The 15653-nt window shown below is 36.3% G+C and overlaps 2 protein-coding genes and 1 pseudogene across 6 annotated transcripts; all 3 read right to left on the reverse strand.

Moving 5' to 3' along the window:
• Positions 1 to 135: 135 nt before the first annotated feature.
• LOC145601862 (uncharacterized) lies at positions 136 to 6673 on the reverse strand. 5 transcript variants are annotated; one of them, XM_081657942.1, is made up of 11 exons: positions 6473 to 6673; positions 6307 to 6369; positions 6102 to 6227; positions 4949 to 5520; positions 4188 to 4667; positions 3732 to 3793; positions 3519 to 3624; positions 3234 to 3313; positions 2641 to 2970; positions 1934 to 2299; positions 136 to 905 (listed from the first exon to the last, which is right to left on the reverse strand). In XM_081657942.1, exons 4-9 carry the CDS (start codon positions 5450 to 5452, stop codon positions 2790 to 2792), a joined length of 1413 nt encoding a protein of 470 aa, XP_081514068.1. In that variant the 5' UTR covers positions 5453 to 5520; positions 6102 to 6227; positions 6307 to 6369; positions 6473 to 6673; the 3' UTR covers positions 136 to 905; positions 1934 to 2299; positions 2641 to 2789. The 5 variants fall into 5 exon arrangements, with proteins under 5 accessions (XP_081514068.1, XP_081514070.1, XP_081514067.1 ...); XM_081657944.1 differs by having other exon boundaries at positions 1955 to 2299; positions 4949 to 5683; XM_081657941.1 differs by having other exon boundaries at positions 4949 to 5683.
• A 413-nt stretch (positions 6674 to 7086) lies between these two features.
• On the reverse strand, positions 7087 to 12713 carry LOC145602029 (nuclear pore complex protein NUP58-like). Its single transcript, XM_081658138.1, has 6 exons — positions 12225 to 12713; positions 11931 to 12045; positions 9801 to 10274; positions 9113 to 9623; positions 8058 to 8098; positions 7087 to 7644 (listed from the first exon to the last, which is right to left on the reverse strand). Exons 1-6 carry the CDS (start codon positions 12521 to 12523, stop codon positions 7609 to 7611), a joined length of 1476 nt encoding a protein of 491 aa, XP_081514264.1. The 5' UTR covers positions 12524 to 12713; the 3' UTR covers positions 7087 to 7608.
• Positions 12714 to 14176: 1463 nt separating this feature from the next.
• Positions 14177 to 15399, reverse strand: LOC145602949 (dof zinc finger protein DOF3.4 pseudogene; annotated as a pseudogene).
• Positions 15400 to 15653: the final 254 nt, after the last annotated feature.

Consider the following 15653-nt stretch of genomic DNA (forward strand, 5'->3'; position numbering starts at 1 on the left):
CAATTTAGGCAGACAACCAAGTAACCTCCAACAGATGGACTGATAATAGCCATATACTTTCAAGTATTGACATACAAAATATAAGAAAACTCAATCATTAACACATCGAAAATTGAAGAATGCTGATATTTTATTCCCTTTTTTTTTTTGTACAAACAGCGATAAAGTTCAAGGCAAATGGTGTCGAACATAACTAGCTTCAAAAGTGTTCTAGTTCATGGCTGCAAAAGTATTGCACCTTCAGAAGAAAAATGGAGGATACAAAATAGGGAAGACAATTATTCTAGTTCAAGGCATGGGGTATGGTGCTGGTACAAGCTCAAAGCCTTGATAAACAAAGCAGAACATAGGGTAACAGCCCTATAAATGGGCCACACAGCCTCTGGCGGCAACATGACGCCAATGAAGGAGGTTCACACCTTCCACGTATCAAGAGTATAATAACTTGTTTAATAAGCCTTTGGTATCCATGGCATGGTTGTCCAATGGTAAGAAGGTAGTTCTAGTTGGGCACAGCAAAGGAGGAATGGATGCTGCAGAGCTACCATTGCCATGGCAAAAGCCCCGAAAAAGTGTTCAGTTGGAGTTTTACTTACTGCCTTTGTGCCAGACATCATACACCACCATCCTTTGTTTAGGAGAAGGATTTAAAATAGTGCATCATAGTGGATATAGAAATAATAGTTTTTTTTTTAAAAAAAAAAAGCTAGAAGCAAGGATTTCTTAGTTCTTGCTTACATACTTCAATATTGCTGAGTCGGATCCTGAAGAATTCTAGTTTGATACACAATTCTAGACATACCGACATGGCGACATACGACTCCCAGATGAGTCCTTGGAATCAGTGCAGGTTGGGGTTCAATTTATGCACACCCTTCCTTTCCTGATTCTATCAACACATAATCCTACATCAAAACCAATTGCAAATTAGAACCCTGTATAAGGTAATTCCATGATGAAAACTGTAACAAACTTGATCCTAATTCCTACAGCATAACAATGCATTAGATTTTCTTAAGAAGTTGAATGTAACAAATATTTTAAAAAGTTACAAAGAAATGCCAATAAACTTATTAGGACTACTTAACAAATCATATCTTACTTCTTCATAGCAACTCTAAATACTTGAGTAACGCACAAATTCTGGCTACATGAAAACTAAGAACAGCAAACACTATTCAAAGTACGTCTTATCACAACAACTACACTATTGATAACATTGTCGTAACTTTACTGGCCTAATTTAATAAATTTAACATCTGTGGAATTTACCACAACAGACTCCTGAGGATAGCTAACATGCACTCTTTTGCATGGTCATTCCAAAATCAAAAACTCTGCCGGAACCCCACTTTCCAAACCACGGAATAATTTAAACTTCAACAATTAACAAATGACTTGATTCTTGATATGAAACAGTTGTCCACCTCTTGTAAATGGATGTTAACATACAACTTGACTTGCACTATTTATCCACAACAGGTTAATAAGGGTTAAGAAACATGGCAAATTATTCTAGATGAAGACATTACATCACTTCATAAGGTTAATTGTCAAGATAATGCCAACATCAATAAATTATAAACATGATAAGCATACAGATGTCCCCATCTAGTTGAATCTACAGTATAACATCAAGAATTCTCTACAGTTGCAAGGTGATAAGACCTATAAAATACACATTTTAAAATGTCAATACTATTGATCAACATTTATATGAGGACATGGCTTTGCAGCAAAAGTTTCTCCTCCCATCCCAAAACGTGTTGGAAATAGAGAGTAAATGACTTAAAGTTTCAAGAGACCCTACCTTTATCACAATCGGCATGGTGCCAACAGTAATAAACAATTTCAATAAATATGACTTTGACAGGATGCTAAAAGAAAAAATATCTAAATAATGCACCTATTCCACTCACAGAAACTAGCATACCATTATTACCACAGCACGCACCGAGAAGTTGAAATTTGAACAGAGTCCTCCCACCTTCCATAGCTTGAAAGGTCTAAATTGCTTAAGCATGAATATACTTTTGTGCCATCACCTTTCAGGCATGCATTACAGCGGACAGCAATCTTGAGCCAAATAATAAGCACCATGAAAGAGATGGCATGACAGCCAATTCCTCAAAGATAACCTTACCCAATGTTTCCAAAAACATCAAATTCTGCTTGCAGCTTGACCATTTACAAATGAAGGGGTTGCACATCAATCGAAATAGATGTCTTTCATCCACTCTGCCTTAATAGTAGTAAAGTCTACACATGTCGATCACAGAGCTCCTCGAACCTAGTTAGCCTGCAAGTTAATAAATGTTACTTAATCTACTAATCGAGTTAACCTGATTTTAACAAGATCTGGCCAAAGATTATGTAGCACAGAAATTTTCATGAAAGTCACATTTCCTGTTTGCACCAAGGGAGCTCAAGATATAGCATTTTCTTTGAAAGACCAGCAAGTTTACCCCTTTATGACCTTAAAAGTTACAAATTAATTATTCTTTATCATAAATGATTTAGTGAACTAAACTAAACTGTAAAGCCTCCCTTTTAAATCTTATCAAAATGGGGACAAAGAGGAGCAATTTAAGAGCTCCAGCAAGAGTATAGTGGAATTGTGCCAGCACTAAGCAAACATACCGTCTCATTAGAACTTCTGGATTATATGGAAACAACTTCCTCCTATGAAGCTTCCTCAGGGCGCTTTTAAGAGAAAGCAAGCATACTTTAGCATCCTCAAATTGTATGCTTTCACTCCCGAAAAACTTGATCCCCAGATTGCACTCTAACTAATTTTCCTCAAAGGCAAGCCCACTTTCCAATGGAGAATCTATCTGCCCAACAGAAGAGTCATCAGGTGATGCCCTTCTTTTCTTGCAGCCCCTTCGACAAATACTTTGACAAACATAACCTTCTCTAACTGAATACTTCAAAAACAATTCCCACGAATCACATACAATACGCAAGCACCTGAAATAAAATACCCACTTCACAAAGTAAGATTATCAACTAATATCAGTTTTTACTCAAGCATGCGCCCAGTGAATTAATACTTGTCACTAAGATATATCTCCATTCTTACATTCATATACATACATTAACAAAAAGCAACCAAGGAAATATGAAATCAGGCTACAACTTGAACATACTCAATCTCGAATCACAAATAAATTTATCAAGATATGTAGTTGGTGCTCAAGAGTAGAACAGAAATCAACTAGCAAAACACTTGCCTTAAAAGATATTCAGCACATTTTCCGCCCATATCTTTCGAAATCAGATAATCAAGAAGCAGTTGATGATCATACTGCAGCTGCAATAAAAAAAAAAAAATTTATATTATAAATAAAATAAATAAATAATAAAAAAAAAACTTATGTTCATAGCTCAAGACATTAATGCAGCAAGAAAAATTAAAAACCCTTCTTATCAAGATTAAAATCAATATCTGAACAATACATGACAGAATGAGCAAAGTGTTCTACTGATATTCCACGATTTGTTTAGTATATACTCACTTCTGCAAGGAATACATGAAACAGAAGCAAAGGATTAAAAAGGTTTGAGACGTGAAAAAGAGTGTCCTCCTCAATGACATGACAAGCCCTGCCTTCATTGGAAAACCTGATACAAACCAAGAAGGCTTATACAACTAGTTCTGAAAACATTGTAAAAATCGGCTTGCTAACTAGAACCTACATAGTGATAAACTGAAAAATTATTAAACTTACAGTCTTTCAGCCCATGAAGGTATAGTAAACATCTGCAACAGTACTTCAAATAACATATCATCCTATGGTACAACAGAGAACAAACTATAAGCAACTGGCATAAGATTACAGCATTAGAAACCCTCTTCCCTAGGCTCTAAGGCAAATAAATTGGGGAATGGGGGTATAAGAACAAGTAAAATGTATCTAGGCGACACTTTGCTAACTCTACCAAGTTGGTGTGAATAAGAATCTCTTACTCACAAACAAAGGCTCCAACATTCTTTGTATGATGGCAGCTGGACTTTAGTTTCACACTACCTATTATTTAAAAAATGCTACAAAGAAAGCCAGAAATATATATATATATATATATATATATATATATATATATATATATATATATAACCCACCATGAGTCAAGACTCCATAAGCACTTAATTTGACTTGAAAAAATTACTTAAAAGAAGAACAAACCTCTTGCATGTAAAATTTGATGAAGGATGAAGCAAATTTGATGCACTTATCCAATTTTATCTCATTTTCAGTCACGATAGAAGGAAAATGGACTTGAAGCCACTCATAGAGCTGAAGTATCCCCTTCTTTTTGGCAAAACATTCTTTGACTGTGTTTAAATCAAATACGGTGAATGAGCTTGGCCTTGCACAAGTACATTGTAAGTCATCTGTTTTTGTGAGGCTAATCAAGCTCAAAGAACATCTTAGGAAAAGAAAATTAGCTTTCCTTTGTAGATGGTACGAAGACAGATGATATACTTCCTGGTCATCAAGAGACAACAAAAAAGGAGAGCCTTCCAAAGTATCACTCTGACAACATGCAAACTGAGAGATAGGAGTTGAGAGTAAATCCTGATAGTGTTCATGAAGGAGTTCCAACCACAGAATGAGAATCGAACAACCTAGTTGCATATTAAAGCTGAGTTTTACCATCAACACCTGTTCAGTACAAGAAATAACTTAAGTATAGTGATAAAGCTAGAATGAGAAAAAACTTTGTTAAGGACCAGGCACAATATACAAAGACCCTTGAAAATTTGTAATATTCTCTGTTCTTGTTTCCTTGAGGATAAGTCACTTCACACAAAACATAAAGCATCTTATTGTGATGCTCTATGGGAAAACTAATGCATGGATCTTATAAGAAAATATCCATTACAAGGAAATTAACGAACAAAGGCTAGCATTAAAATGAGAAATGATAAAAACAAATCTCATACCAAAATTTTGTGCCAGAAATATGGAAAGATATGACTCCATTCTTCAACATGACACCACACTAGCAGTCTAGGAACAAGCTCATTGATCTCTTGGAGACTAGCAAAGTTACAATGAGAATCAGCTCCATCAGTAGACCCTATAATATCAACTACAGAGCAGAGCAGCTGAACAAGATTTCCCATAAAGAGGATTTTTGCTGCTGCCTCTCCATAAGAACCTCCAACTTTGGTTCTGCTGTGGGTGCTGTCATGGTGAATTACATTTAGTAAATCCCAAGGAACATTCATCAGACAATTACTCAAAGAATTCGAGAATAATTTCATGAGTTCATCATCATCTGTACCCTTCAAATGTTTTACGACCCCCCTTAAAATTCGTAAAATTTCAGCTACACCATTCCAAGTTGAGTTATTCAAAACAAGTTTCATGTTTGATATGACAGACTTAGAGTTGTCAGCTTCAGTCATCAAGGATTGTGGCAAATGTTGTAGGATATTACTCATTGCAAGCTCAAAGCAAACACATAACAGGTGAATAAACCTGTCCCAGCTGTCTTCCTGTTACATAAAGACTACCGACCAATAATTAATCAGAATAATCAAAGATTACTGATACATTGGACAAAAAATGCATTGATAGAACCACGCATAGGAAAGAAGAAACTCTGAGAAGACCAGAAATATGTTGCCCACCATATGACGAACATATTGAATCCTGGCATTTAGCAATGAAACCTGACAAATAAATCAATAAATTCACATTGTCAAGTCAAAATCTTCAAAGGAGACCACAAGCTAGAACCTTTCCTAACTCAAAACCACATTCCTTGTTTGATAATAATACATACTCCATCCGAAAATTGTTGTCACATTATCCCAACTACCAAATCGAAGGATTTTAACGCGATTTTGCAAACATAATCTTTGACTCTTTGTAATAGTTTTCAGACCCACCCTTGTTCCTATACATCATGGATAATCCACCATGATCATGACTAAAATGTACTGTGTGCAATGATAAAAATAATAGTATGTGGTTAATGTTGTTACTCACTTACTCCTAATATTATTTAATTGACCAGAATTAATATTATAAAGACAATAACATGTTTAAAATGACATAAACTCAAAAAAATTAGGGGAAAAAGAATACCAAATTTGTAACTATCTGAGTTAGAATTTCATCATCTCCACAACACGAATCGGAGCTCCGACTGTCGCTGCTTATGCTACTGTCTTGTTTATGTTCATCATTCCAGCGCCGAATTAGGTTATAAACCTGAAAATTATGGTTAAAATTTACAAATTAATCAAAAGAAAACATTGGAAATGATGCGAGAATATGTTAATGAACTCACCTGAGAGAGAGAAATGAGAAGCTCCTTCTCTTTTTCCATTGTTAATGAAATCAGCTCCAATTCCTGCAAAATTAATCAATGAATTAGTAGAAAGGTGAAAGCTTGGTGATGAAATTATGAAGAAGATAAAAGAAAAAAAGGAAACCCTAGCAATCGAAATTCATACTGTGAAAGGACGAGGAAGGAAGTTGTTGATGAGAGAGAAAAGGCGCGAAAAGTAGGAATCGCCGTCTTTGCCACCATCTGACATTTTTCCGACGACAATTTCAGTCGCCATTAATGGGTTTACAACTTACAAGTTCTAAGTTCTAACGATCTTGAGGCGCAACAGACACACTTCGTTCAATCGGCTAAAATCACCACAGCTGCGCGCGCTTACTCAACTAAATTTAATACGAAGTATTATAGAAAGTGGGCATTAATAAAGAGACGGAGGGAGTAATAACCAAAATGTACGCACTAACCAAAATATTAAGAAACCCTTTTCACGAAGAGAACTCTTAATACTCCATTCTCAGATGTCTTTAGTAGAGTTATCACTTTTGATTTCTGAACTTGGGGTGAGATTAGTAGATTTTGACATTTCGTCAAATGTTTTTTATATTTTATAAGAAAAGGAAATTATGAGCTGAACTGAACTAAGCTGAGCTGAACTGAATTGAATTTCAACCTATGAAAACAGGCCCTTAGATGGTCATTTTTTTTAGACTTTTGATGAAAGCATGTTATCGTTAAGTCAAGATTGAGCATTTAGCAACCAGGAGTCCAGGACTCTCAAACTTTCAGCAATGAACAATCAGAAATTAAACACTTCACAAAGCTTTTCAGAAACCTATAAGAAATCTGTTACAGGGCAAATGTTAAATGAATTACAATAACAAGCAAGATTACCCCCAAACATTATGACAATGTCATCTCAATTAAAATCATCAGCTTTCTTCGACCATCTATCAGTACAACACTTTTTCGACCATCTCTCTCTCTCTCTCTCTCTCTCTCTCTCCAGGGTGGAAAGAATCCGCAATCTACAATAAGAATCTAAAACCTAAGGCTTATTCTACAATTTTCTACTTGTTGGCTCCACTTGCAGCAACAATTATGTAGAAGCAAATCCGCTAGAAGATGCTAAGACTTGGTGTCAGCAAACATTTGAAAACATCAGGCTTCAAAGCCATTTCAGAATATCAGGCTTCACAGAGATTTGGAAAATCAAGGGCTTCAAAGGCATTTATGAATACCCGGCTACACGGACATTCGAGAACCTCGGATGCAATCTCAAAATTTCTTGACTAGCCGCTCATGTTACCGCCGAGAGGTTCGAGACCTTGGCTTAGCTCTCTGCCAATTCAAAAAGAAAAAGATGAGTAACAGGAATTACCACAACAGTAAACTATTGACCTCTGTTTTAACAAAATATGACAGTTTAAGATATCTGAAGGTCGACGGGTTTTTTTTTACCAGATGCCTATGTAGCAAGGGATGTTCTCACAAATTTTTCAAGCAGGAAGTTGTAAATTACAAAACATAATTTCATGAATAAAATATGGGAAACTAAACATGTGGTATACACGTCACATGGGGAGGGTTGGGGTGGGAGGACTACCAAAAAAAAGATAATATACTGTACAGAGTAATAAAGCAGTAATTTTGGAACATACCAAAATAACACACAGGAAAATATACGAAGCAGACCGCAGAGAGTATAGAAGGACTAATGTTAGCAACCATATATAAATGAGACATAGACTTACATTCGTAGCTCCAAAGCTTGACCCTGATCCTAATGCAGAACCTGTTAATCAAAGGAAATCAGGAATCAAAAGAATGCCAAAATCCACCAAAGTTTCCCAAAGTGATACTTTATGCATTGATCAGAGAAGGATACATTAGGTCCTATACATGTAGTATATTTTTATACATTGATCAAAGCATACAAAGAGTAGCAATATTGCAAATTGGATGAGATAAAAGATGATTGATATAAAATTAACTGCTCACACCACACTGAAGGAGATAAATTACATTAAGGCCCAAAACGCACAAAGTAAAAAGCCGGAAATTTTATGAAACATCTAAACTAAATCCAAAGAAACCATAAGAATACAAATTACTTCTTACCCAACCATTTGAAAACAAACAGCATAAATAGCAAACTTAATTACAACTGTCTCCACATGTCCAAAACTCTTTAAAAAAGACGCTCTATGACAGATTGATAGAGCATGTGCAATCAACATTCATCCAGACAGAAAAGGATGTCCAAAACAGCATAGTATGTTTAAATCAAGATTTTTTTTTTCCCCGTGTCATGGTGGGAGGTAGACACAAATAAGCCATATGCTCACAGATATGTACCAAATATTGAAGTAAAGCTTCAACCCACTATGATCCTATACTGGGCAATCAGTCAGCCAAAGAGGCTCCTAATCACCGAATCAGTCACTTCAATTTCAGAACCCTTAAAAATGTTATAAAAATGATACAGGCCAACAAGGCAACAACAACTCAATAGTCAATTTATTGAGCTGCGGCCAGAAAAAATTTCTTATGATACGCACCAAATTCAGGCTGCAATGAAATTAGCTAGATTTTAAAGCAGCACTTTCTTTTAGGTAGCCTAATTATAGGGGCTGGGCCTTAGGTCTCTTAACTGTATGTATTTACATATTCACTTAAAAACAAATGTATAAATAACCATCCATCCCCACTAGAGAGAAACACATAAATTAACTGGTATATAAATAAGATTTACCAGGTCTGTAAGCCACTACTATTACACAGAAAGTAAGCTTAAAGTTTTATGTACCTGAACCAAAAGGAGTTGAGAAGAGGGAGTTTCCAGCTGGTGCAGAAGCAGAAGCACTGCCACCAAACAAGGAGGCTGTTGAGGCTGATGGAAATGCCGGCGATGAGGAAGGGAAAAGTGAGGTTTGAGGAGAGGCCGAAGATGTAGAAAATAGGCCCCCTGAAGCCGTTGCAGGGGTTGAAAACAGAGAAGATGAGGATGTGCTAGCAGGAGTAGCTCCAAAGAGAGAAAACCCAGTTCCAGCTGAAGATGACACTGGAGCTCCAGAAGTCTGTGGGGTAGTAGATACTCCAGGAGCCCCTGAGCTAGCAAACAATCCAGCAACCTGAGTTGTTGGCTGTGGAGCTGCTGGCAGATGCAATGTTGGGTGCACTCTTTTAGCAGCTGCTTCTTGTCTGGCTACCTCACGCCTGTCAGCCTCCAAAAATGGATCACCAACATCCCCACGACGTCTCTGGTCAGCAAGATATGCTGTTCTCATGGATTCAATGTACTGATGAATACTTTCAACCTAAAACAATATAGCACAGAATTCATCAACTTTCACAAGGGAATTGAGGAAGAGCAGGAAATAACCAAAAGGAATACTGATGGGTAATTAACAATAAAAGGCAAAACATTTTGAGAGGCATACAAAACTGCAAAAGCCAATGGAAAGCAGAAGCGATTACACAACCAAAAGGATTACCTTAGCAGCCACGTGCACAAAAAATTCATGTACATTGGTCAAAACTTTAGGAAAAGACTGCAAAACCGATGAGTTAAAAGTTATGGAATTTCGATCAGAATCTGAGAGTAGAAGCTGCTCTAACTCCTCAATCCATTGGCGACATTCCCCTATATACTTCTCAAATCTAGCAACTGTTTGCTGCATAAATGGAGATGGTTTCTTCGGAAGCCCACAGTAAAAATCATTTACTGGCACCATAGAGCTGGCAGCTGCTTGACTTGCTCCGCCAGGTGTTGCTGATGCACCAGGGGTTTGAGCTGATGAAGTAGTATTTGAAGCAGTCCCACCTTTTTGATGAAGAAACCTTGGCCGAAGAATCATAAAAGAACGAATGGCTATTTCAGCATTTCTTAGCATTTCCTTTACACCACCCATCAACTCATGCAATGTCACTTTCTGTCTTTCCATGGATGTAATAATTCTGCCAAGTTCCTGTGAGTTCATCAAAATATTGCTCTCAACGTTCTCTTATATAAAAAAGGGAAAAATCTAGATAGAGGTCAGATGCCTTAATGCAGGACTATCAATCTATCATACACATTTTAAGAAATAAACATAAAATTATGCTTTCGAAGTTATTAGTGGAAAATATGCCTATTTCATGTCCAAAAGTGCATACACAAACAAAAAGGGCATAAAAATAAAATCAGAAACAATTGCCAGGACATACAAGGATTAGCAACATGGGTTAATTAGGATTATGGAAGATAAGGGATAGTCAGATTGCAGTAACTTAATATCACACAGGAAATACACATCAGTTAGCTACTAACTAGGACAGCTTTGACATTTGGCTAAAGGCAGATACGACAAAGATTTTCATGCAGTTCACAAATCATTAAAGGCAAAATTAACAAATAAACTAAAAAACACACACACTAAAGATTTAAAATCCTAATTCCTGACAATTATTGTGTTCTTGTATTTGAAGGGAACAAAAGATTACACACACTAAAGATTCATATTTTCTAGTTCCCCGTAAAATATTGTGTTCTCGCATTAGAGGGGAACAAAAAATTAGTTTTCGAAAAGAAGGATAATTGTATTAAAAAACAAAGATTATGATCTAATCCGATGCGCGTTTTTTAAAAACATAAATGACTTAGTATGTCAATATTATTAACTTATTATAGATAACCATAGAGGATTTGTAGGTTGTAAACTCATGAAAGAATTGTCAATCAAATTTTAATACTACAAACAATCTCGTTAACAAGCATTAAAGAAGTATCTGACCCCAAAACCAGAATCACAATCTACACAAAGGCAGACCAAAACTTCTAGATTTCAGCAAGTTAATATAGAATAGAGGTTGTCATCCCAAACATTGGATGTCAACCTAATAACAGTTGCCAGGGACAAGGATGGACTTGGAAGAGTGTGGACAGTTCATTAAGCCATCAAGTTCTTTGCCTTGAACTCTTGATGGTTGTTGCAAGCAGAAGATATTAGTAAAAGATATAAAATTTTACAGGAAAGATAGCCATGTCATCAAGGTCTAAGTCCTAAAATTTTTCCACGGCATTGCTAAGTGAAAGATACCATGTGGCAAGTAACTATAAGAGTTAAACCCCCTTAAAAATATAGTAAATACATAGGTATGATTCAAGTGACAACATGTTTTTAGACTCAATGCTCAACTCCATGATTAGCAAAGTAGGAAGAATAATGAAACCTCCATCTAGAAAAATAAAGGCTACACAAATTTCATCAGTAGTTTAATTTCAATAATGGATAGACTTCACAAATTTCATTATTAGTCTAATTTCAATAATGGAGAGCCTACACAAATTTCATTAGTAGTTTAATTTCAATAATGGAGAGACTACACAAATTTCATTAGTAGTTGAATTTCAATAATGGAGAGACTACACAAATTTCATAAGTAGTCTTTTTGGGAATATCAATCATGAAGGCTAAAATTAACAATGTGACTAGCAACACCGTATAGTTCGACTTACACAATACAAGGCAAACCAGTTCAGGCAATAAATTGAAGATGCAACTCTGGCAACAGTCTATATTTGACTTAAAGCTCGAAAAAATAACAATAACAAGATTAACATAAATAATGAATAAAGAAGTAACCTGAAGAATGCGGCTAGCATCGAGCTCAAAAGTATTATTGGAGACCGAAGAATCGAAGAGGCGGTTACATTGATCTAAACTCTGACTCTCACCTCTGTACTCCAGTATTCTATCCCTATTAACCCAAAAATCAAAATTAAAAACAAGAACACGGCCATCAATTAAAACATAAACTGAAAACAAAAGGGAAATCAAATTATAAATTAAACCCAAGAAAACCCCCATCAATTGAAACAGAAAATTCAAAATCAAAAAGGAAAATCAAAAGAAAAGATTCCAAGAAAGAAACTTTACTCAATTTGCAAGAGAACTTTCTGGGAGTCAGGGTGAAGATCTGCCCATTTAGTACTGTAACTTGCTGGGGTTTTCTCATTTGTAAACAAAAACAATTGCTGTTGTTGCTGTTGCTGTTGTTGCTGCTGCTGCTGCTGCTGCTGTTGCTGTTGCTGTTGTTGAAATTGAAACTGTTGTTGTTGCTGCTGTTGTTGTTGTTGTTGCAAGAAAGGATTCGATTGTTGTTGGGGTTGTGTTTGCAATTGAAAGGGAGATTGTTGTTGTTGTTGGGGAGTTGAGAAGAGAGAGAAAGACGACATTGTTAAATCTTGGTTAGTGGAGGAGAGAGAAAATGTAGCATTTGTAAATTGAAAAGGTTTGAAGAATGAAATTTGGTTGCTAAATTGGCGCGATTGTAAAAATTGGAAGAAATTATTGGGGGAAATTGAATAAGAAAACCCCCTTCGACTGTTTTTCTGGGTTTTAAAAAACCCTAGTCGAGGAGGGAAGCTGATGAATGAAGCAATAATGTTGAAGAAAGGTTCAAATTTTTTGGGACTTGAAATTAAAATTCGGGGCCCCAAATTACGATATGGGCCGGTTTTTGCCACTTCTATTATAAGTCCAAGCCCAAACACAAGAGATCTTGTTTTGTAATGTATTCTGTAACACAAGTAACAACTTTTGCCCTGTTGGCTGGTTCATTCTTAGCTTGTTTCAACTTTGGTTTTGACTTGAGCTCACAGAGTGGGTGCGAATAGGTAGACATCCAACGTTCATATTTGTCCAAGTATGTAAAAATGTAAGCGCATATTTGTTTCATCATTTAAATAGACATCCGAGAATCAAGGTTGGCCAAGTGGTTGGAAGTCCTCTTTCACCCCTGGGGAGAGGTTCGATTCTCACCCCAATCAAGGAAAACTCTCCTTACCTTAAAAAAACATAAAAGTAGGCATTCATTATATGCATAAACATTTGTACTCCGTATTACATATAGAATTATAAAGACCTATTTGGGAGGTTTTTTTTTTAACGGAATCTAACAAATTATAGGTTGTTTATTTGAAAGACATGTTAACTCGATCAAATTAAGAAACCAAACTGCATCACAAATTAGTGTGATGCTATTGACTATTGAGTGAGAACTGAGGACAACTAGTTGGATATTTTTTGGCTTAATTGATACTCCATAGTGTATTTTTCTCATTGTTTCGAGAAGTGATAATGTATACGAAGTACACGTAAAAGTCTTAGTATTGAAGACTCATCCTAGAAGGAAAATCCCTCCTAAAAATGTGCTTGATAACATTCGATATCTGGCCTTACGCCTGGTCTGAAAGTCGGAGAATTAGGCAACTACTTTAACCTCTTACTCCGTATCTCACAAAGTCGGAGTATATGTCATTGTTTCATCATAGACAAATATAGAGTAGATAGAAACAGGAGTAATGACATGTTTAGTATTCAATCAAATATCCAAATAATTTGACATTTATGTCCAATTTGAGGAAGTAAACAACAATACAACTTTGACAAGTGAGTAGTTCCATAGGGATTCCCAGTTTTATAAACATCACTTTATAGTAGATAAGAACTGTACTTGATCTTTATCCACCTACTGCGTTTTAGAAATTAGAATAATAATGTAATTGTTACATAATCTGCGATCCCAATGTAGTGGAAAACGCAAATCCTTCAATTATATAGAGAATTAGGAGTATAGTAATGTTACTACTAAAGTAGCAATATATAGTGAAGGGAATTAGGGAGAATAAGTTCAACATTGGATAATTACTAAGACAACAAGTACTCCATAATATCAATATGCCTTCGCCCCATCTTACTCGTCTATGATTATATTTGGTGATACGTAGTAGATTATTAGCTTAAATGGGGCAAGTAAAATAAGAGACATAGGAAAATCGAGATATCCATTAACCCAGACTATCTTCTATTCATGGAAAGCAAAGCCATTACAACCAAAACTCACTAATCACTACAATATGATAATATGATCTCAAGCTGTTCATAGCAGCAGGTTCAATTACACTACTGAAAATTCACTCAATTTCCACATTAACCTACCTAATTTAATTAACCCCCCAACAAAATTACAGCCATACCTTCCCAATTACACCATAACATAACATTAGTACTGAGTATAAAAGAAAAAACTACAATAATTAAATGATTTCATTTGATTATGTTTTTAAATTTTCTAATAAGAAAATTAAAAAAAAGGGAATTGGGGGAGAAATTAATCTCACTTGAGACCATTGGCTGTTGTAGAAATAGCAAGTTCTGGTAAGGAATTATAACATTCACCACCAACAAACCCAACCACTTCACCACTCTCCATGTGCCACGTGTCACTCCTACTCATACCCCCTTCTCCACCACCACCACCTGCTCCTCCACAACCACCGCCGTTGCCACCGTTCACATACGACCCAACCTCATGATGAGGAAAAGCCCAAACCCCACGTCCAAGCCCAAACCCAACATCATCCAGCCCAAACCCACCTAACGCAAGTATCCCTCCAGGCCCACCACTACTCAGCAACGACGTAAACCCGCCACCACCAACCGTAGTCGACGAAGGAAGTGAAACATAAACAGGAGTAGCCTGGTGAGAAACGGGTATGGGCTCAAGACCCGGCCCAATAGAAACACCCGAAGAAGAAGAACAAGTAGTAGTGGAAGTAGTAGTAACCAATGATGAAGAAGTACGTGATCGCTTAGCCGTCTTACGGGAGCCACCACCGACGGGAATGTCACGGAGGGTGCCACCGTGGGTCCAGTAACGGCGGCAAGACTTACAAAAGTGACGTGGTTGAGAGAAGTTGTAATTGTTGTAGTAACAGAATTTTGTGTTGGTTGAGGTGCAACGTGGACATGGGAGTGGGTCTTGTTGTTCCACGGGCGGTAACGGCGCTCCCATTTGTTGCACCCTTACCGCCCGTTTCTCGGCCGCCTCAGTCGGCATATGTGTGCTAATAATTCAAAGGGAGAATAATTTATAAAGGAAGCTTTAATTTGAGTTTGAGTAAGGGTGTGTTTAATTGTTTGATTTGATTTGGTTGAGAGAAAAAAAAAAACGGGGGAAGAAGGGTATTAATATGAAGAGTGGTAGTAGTGAGAAGAGGCAGAGCATGCAGAAGAAGGCAAACAGTGAGGAGAAATGAGAACAGCTTTATTCAGTTAATGAGTCGGGTGTTTGGGGAGAATTTTGATAATTCTCTTTCTTGTTTTCTTCCGAGTCAGACATAATAAGTTAATGGATAAGGACTTGCCAATATTACTGTTTTTTTTTTTAATGGAATATTTAAAATTAGATTAGAATATTATTTTCCCAAAAAAAAAAAAAAAAAAAAAAAAGGAGAGTGATTCATGTATGTGATATTCATGGTTTTGGGTATCTGTCAATTTGTAGTGCTATTTCTCCAGATT

This window comes from Chenopodium album, chromosome 21 (assembly GCF_948465745.1).
Source record: "Chenopodium album chromosome 21, dcCheAlbu1.1, whole genome shotgun sequence".
NCBI lineage: Eukaryota > Viridiplantae > Streptophyta > Magnoliopsida > Caryophyllales > Amaranthaceae > Chenopodium > Chenopodium album.

Excerpts from the sequence above, each read along its gene's own strand:
- LOC145601862 (XM_081657942.1), bottom strand. The coding sequence starts at position 5,452 with ATGAGTAATATCCTACAACATTTGCCACAATCCTTGATGACTGAAGCT. Across the intron at positions 3,625-3,731 it reads CCTTCATGGGCTGAAAGACT|GTTTTCCAATGAAGGCAGGG; the intron begins GTAAGTTTAATA and ends GGTTTGTATCAG. Across the intron at positions 3,314-3,518 it reads TTCATGTATTCCTTGCAGAA|CTGCAGTATGATCATCAACT; the intron begins GTGAGTATATAC and ends TTTTTATTGCAG.
- LOC145602029 (XM_081658138.1), bottom strand. The coding sequence starts at position 12,523 with ATGTCGTCTTTCTCTCTCTTCTCAACTCCCCAACAACAACAACAATCT. Across the intron at positions 10,275-11,930 it reads ATGCTAGCCGCATTCTTCAG|GAACTTGGCAGAATTATTAC; the intron begins GTTACTTCTTTA and ends ATGAACTCACAG. Across the intron at positions 8,099-9,112 it reads CTCAACTCCTTTTGGTTCAG|GTTCTGCATTAGGATCAGGG; the intron begins GTACATAAAACT and ends TTTGATTAACAG.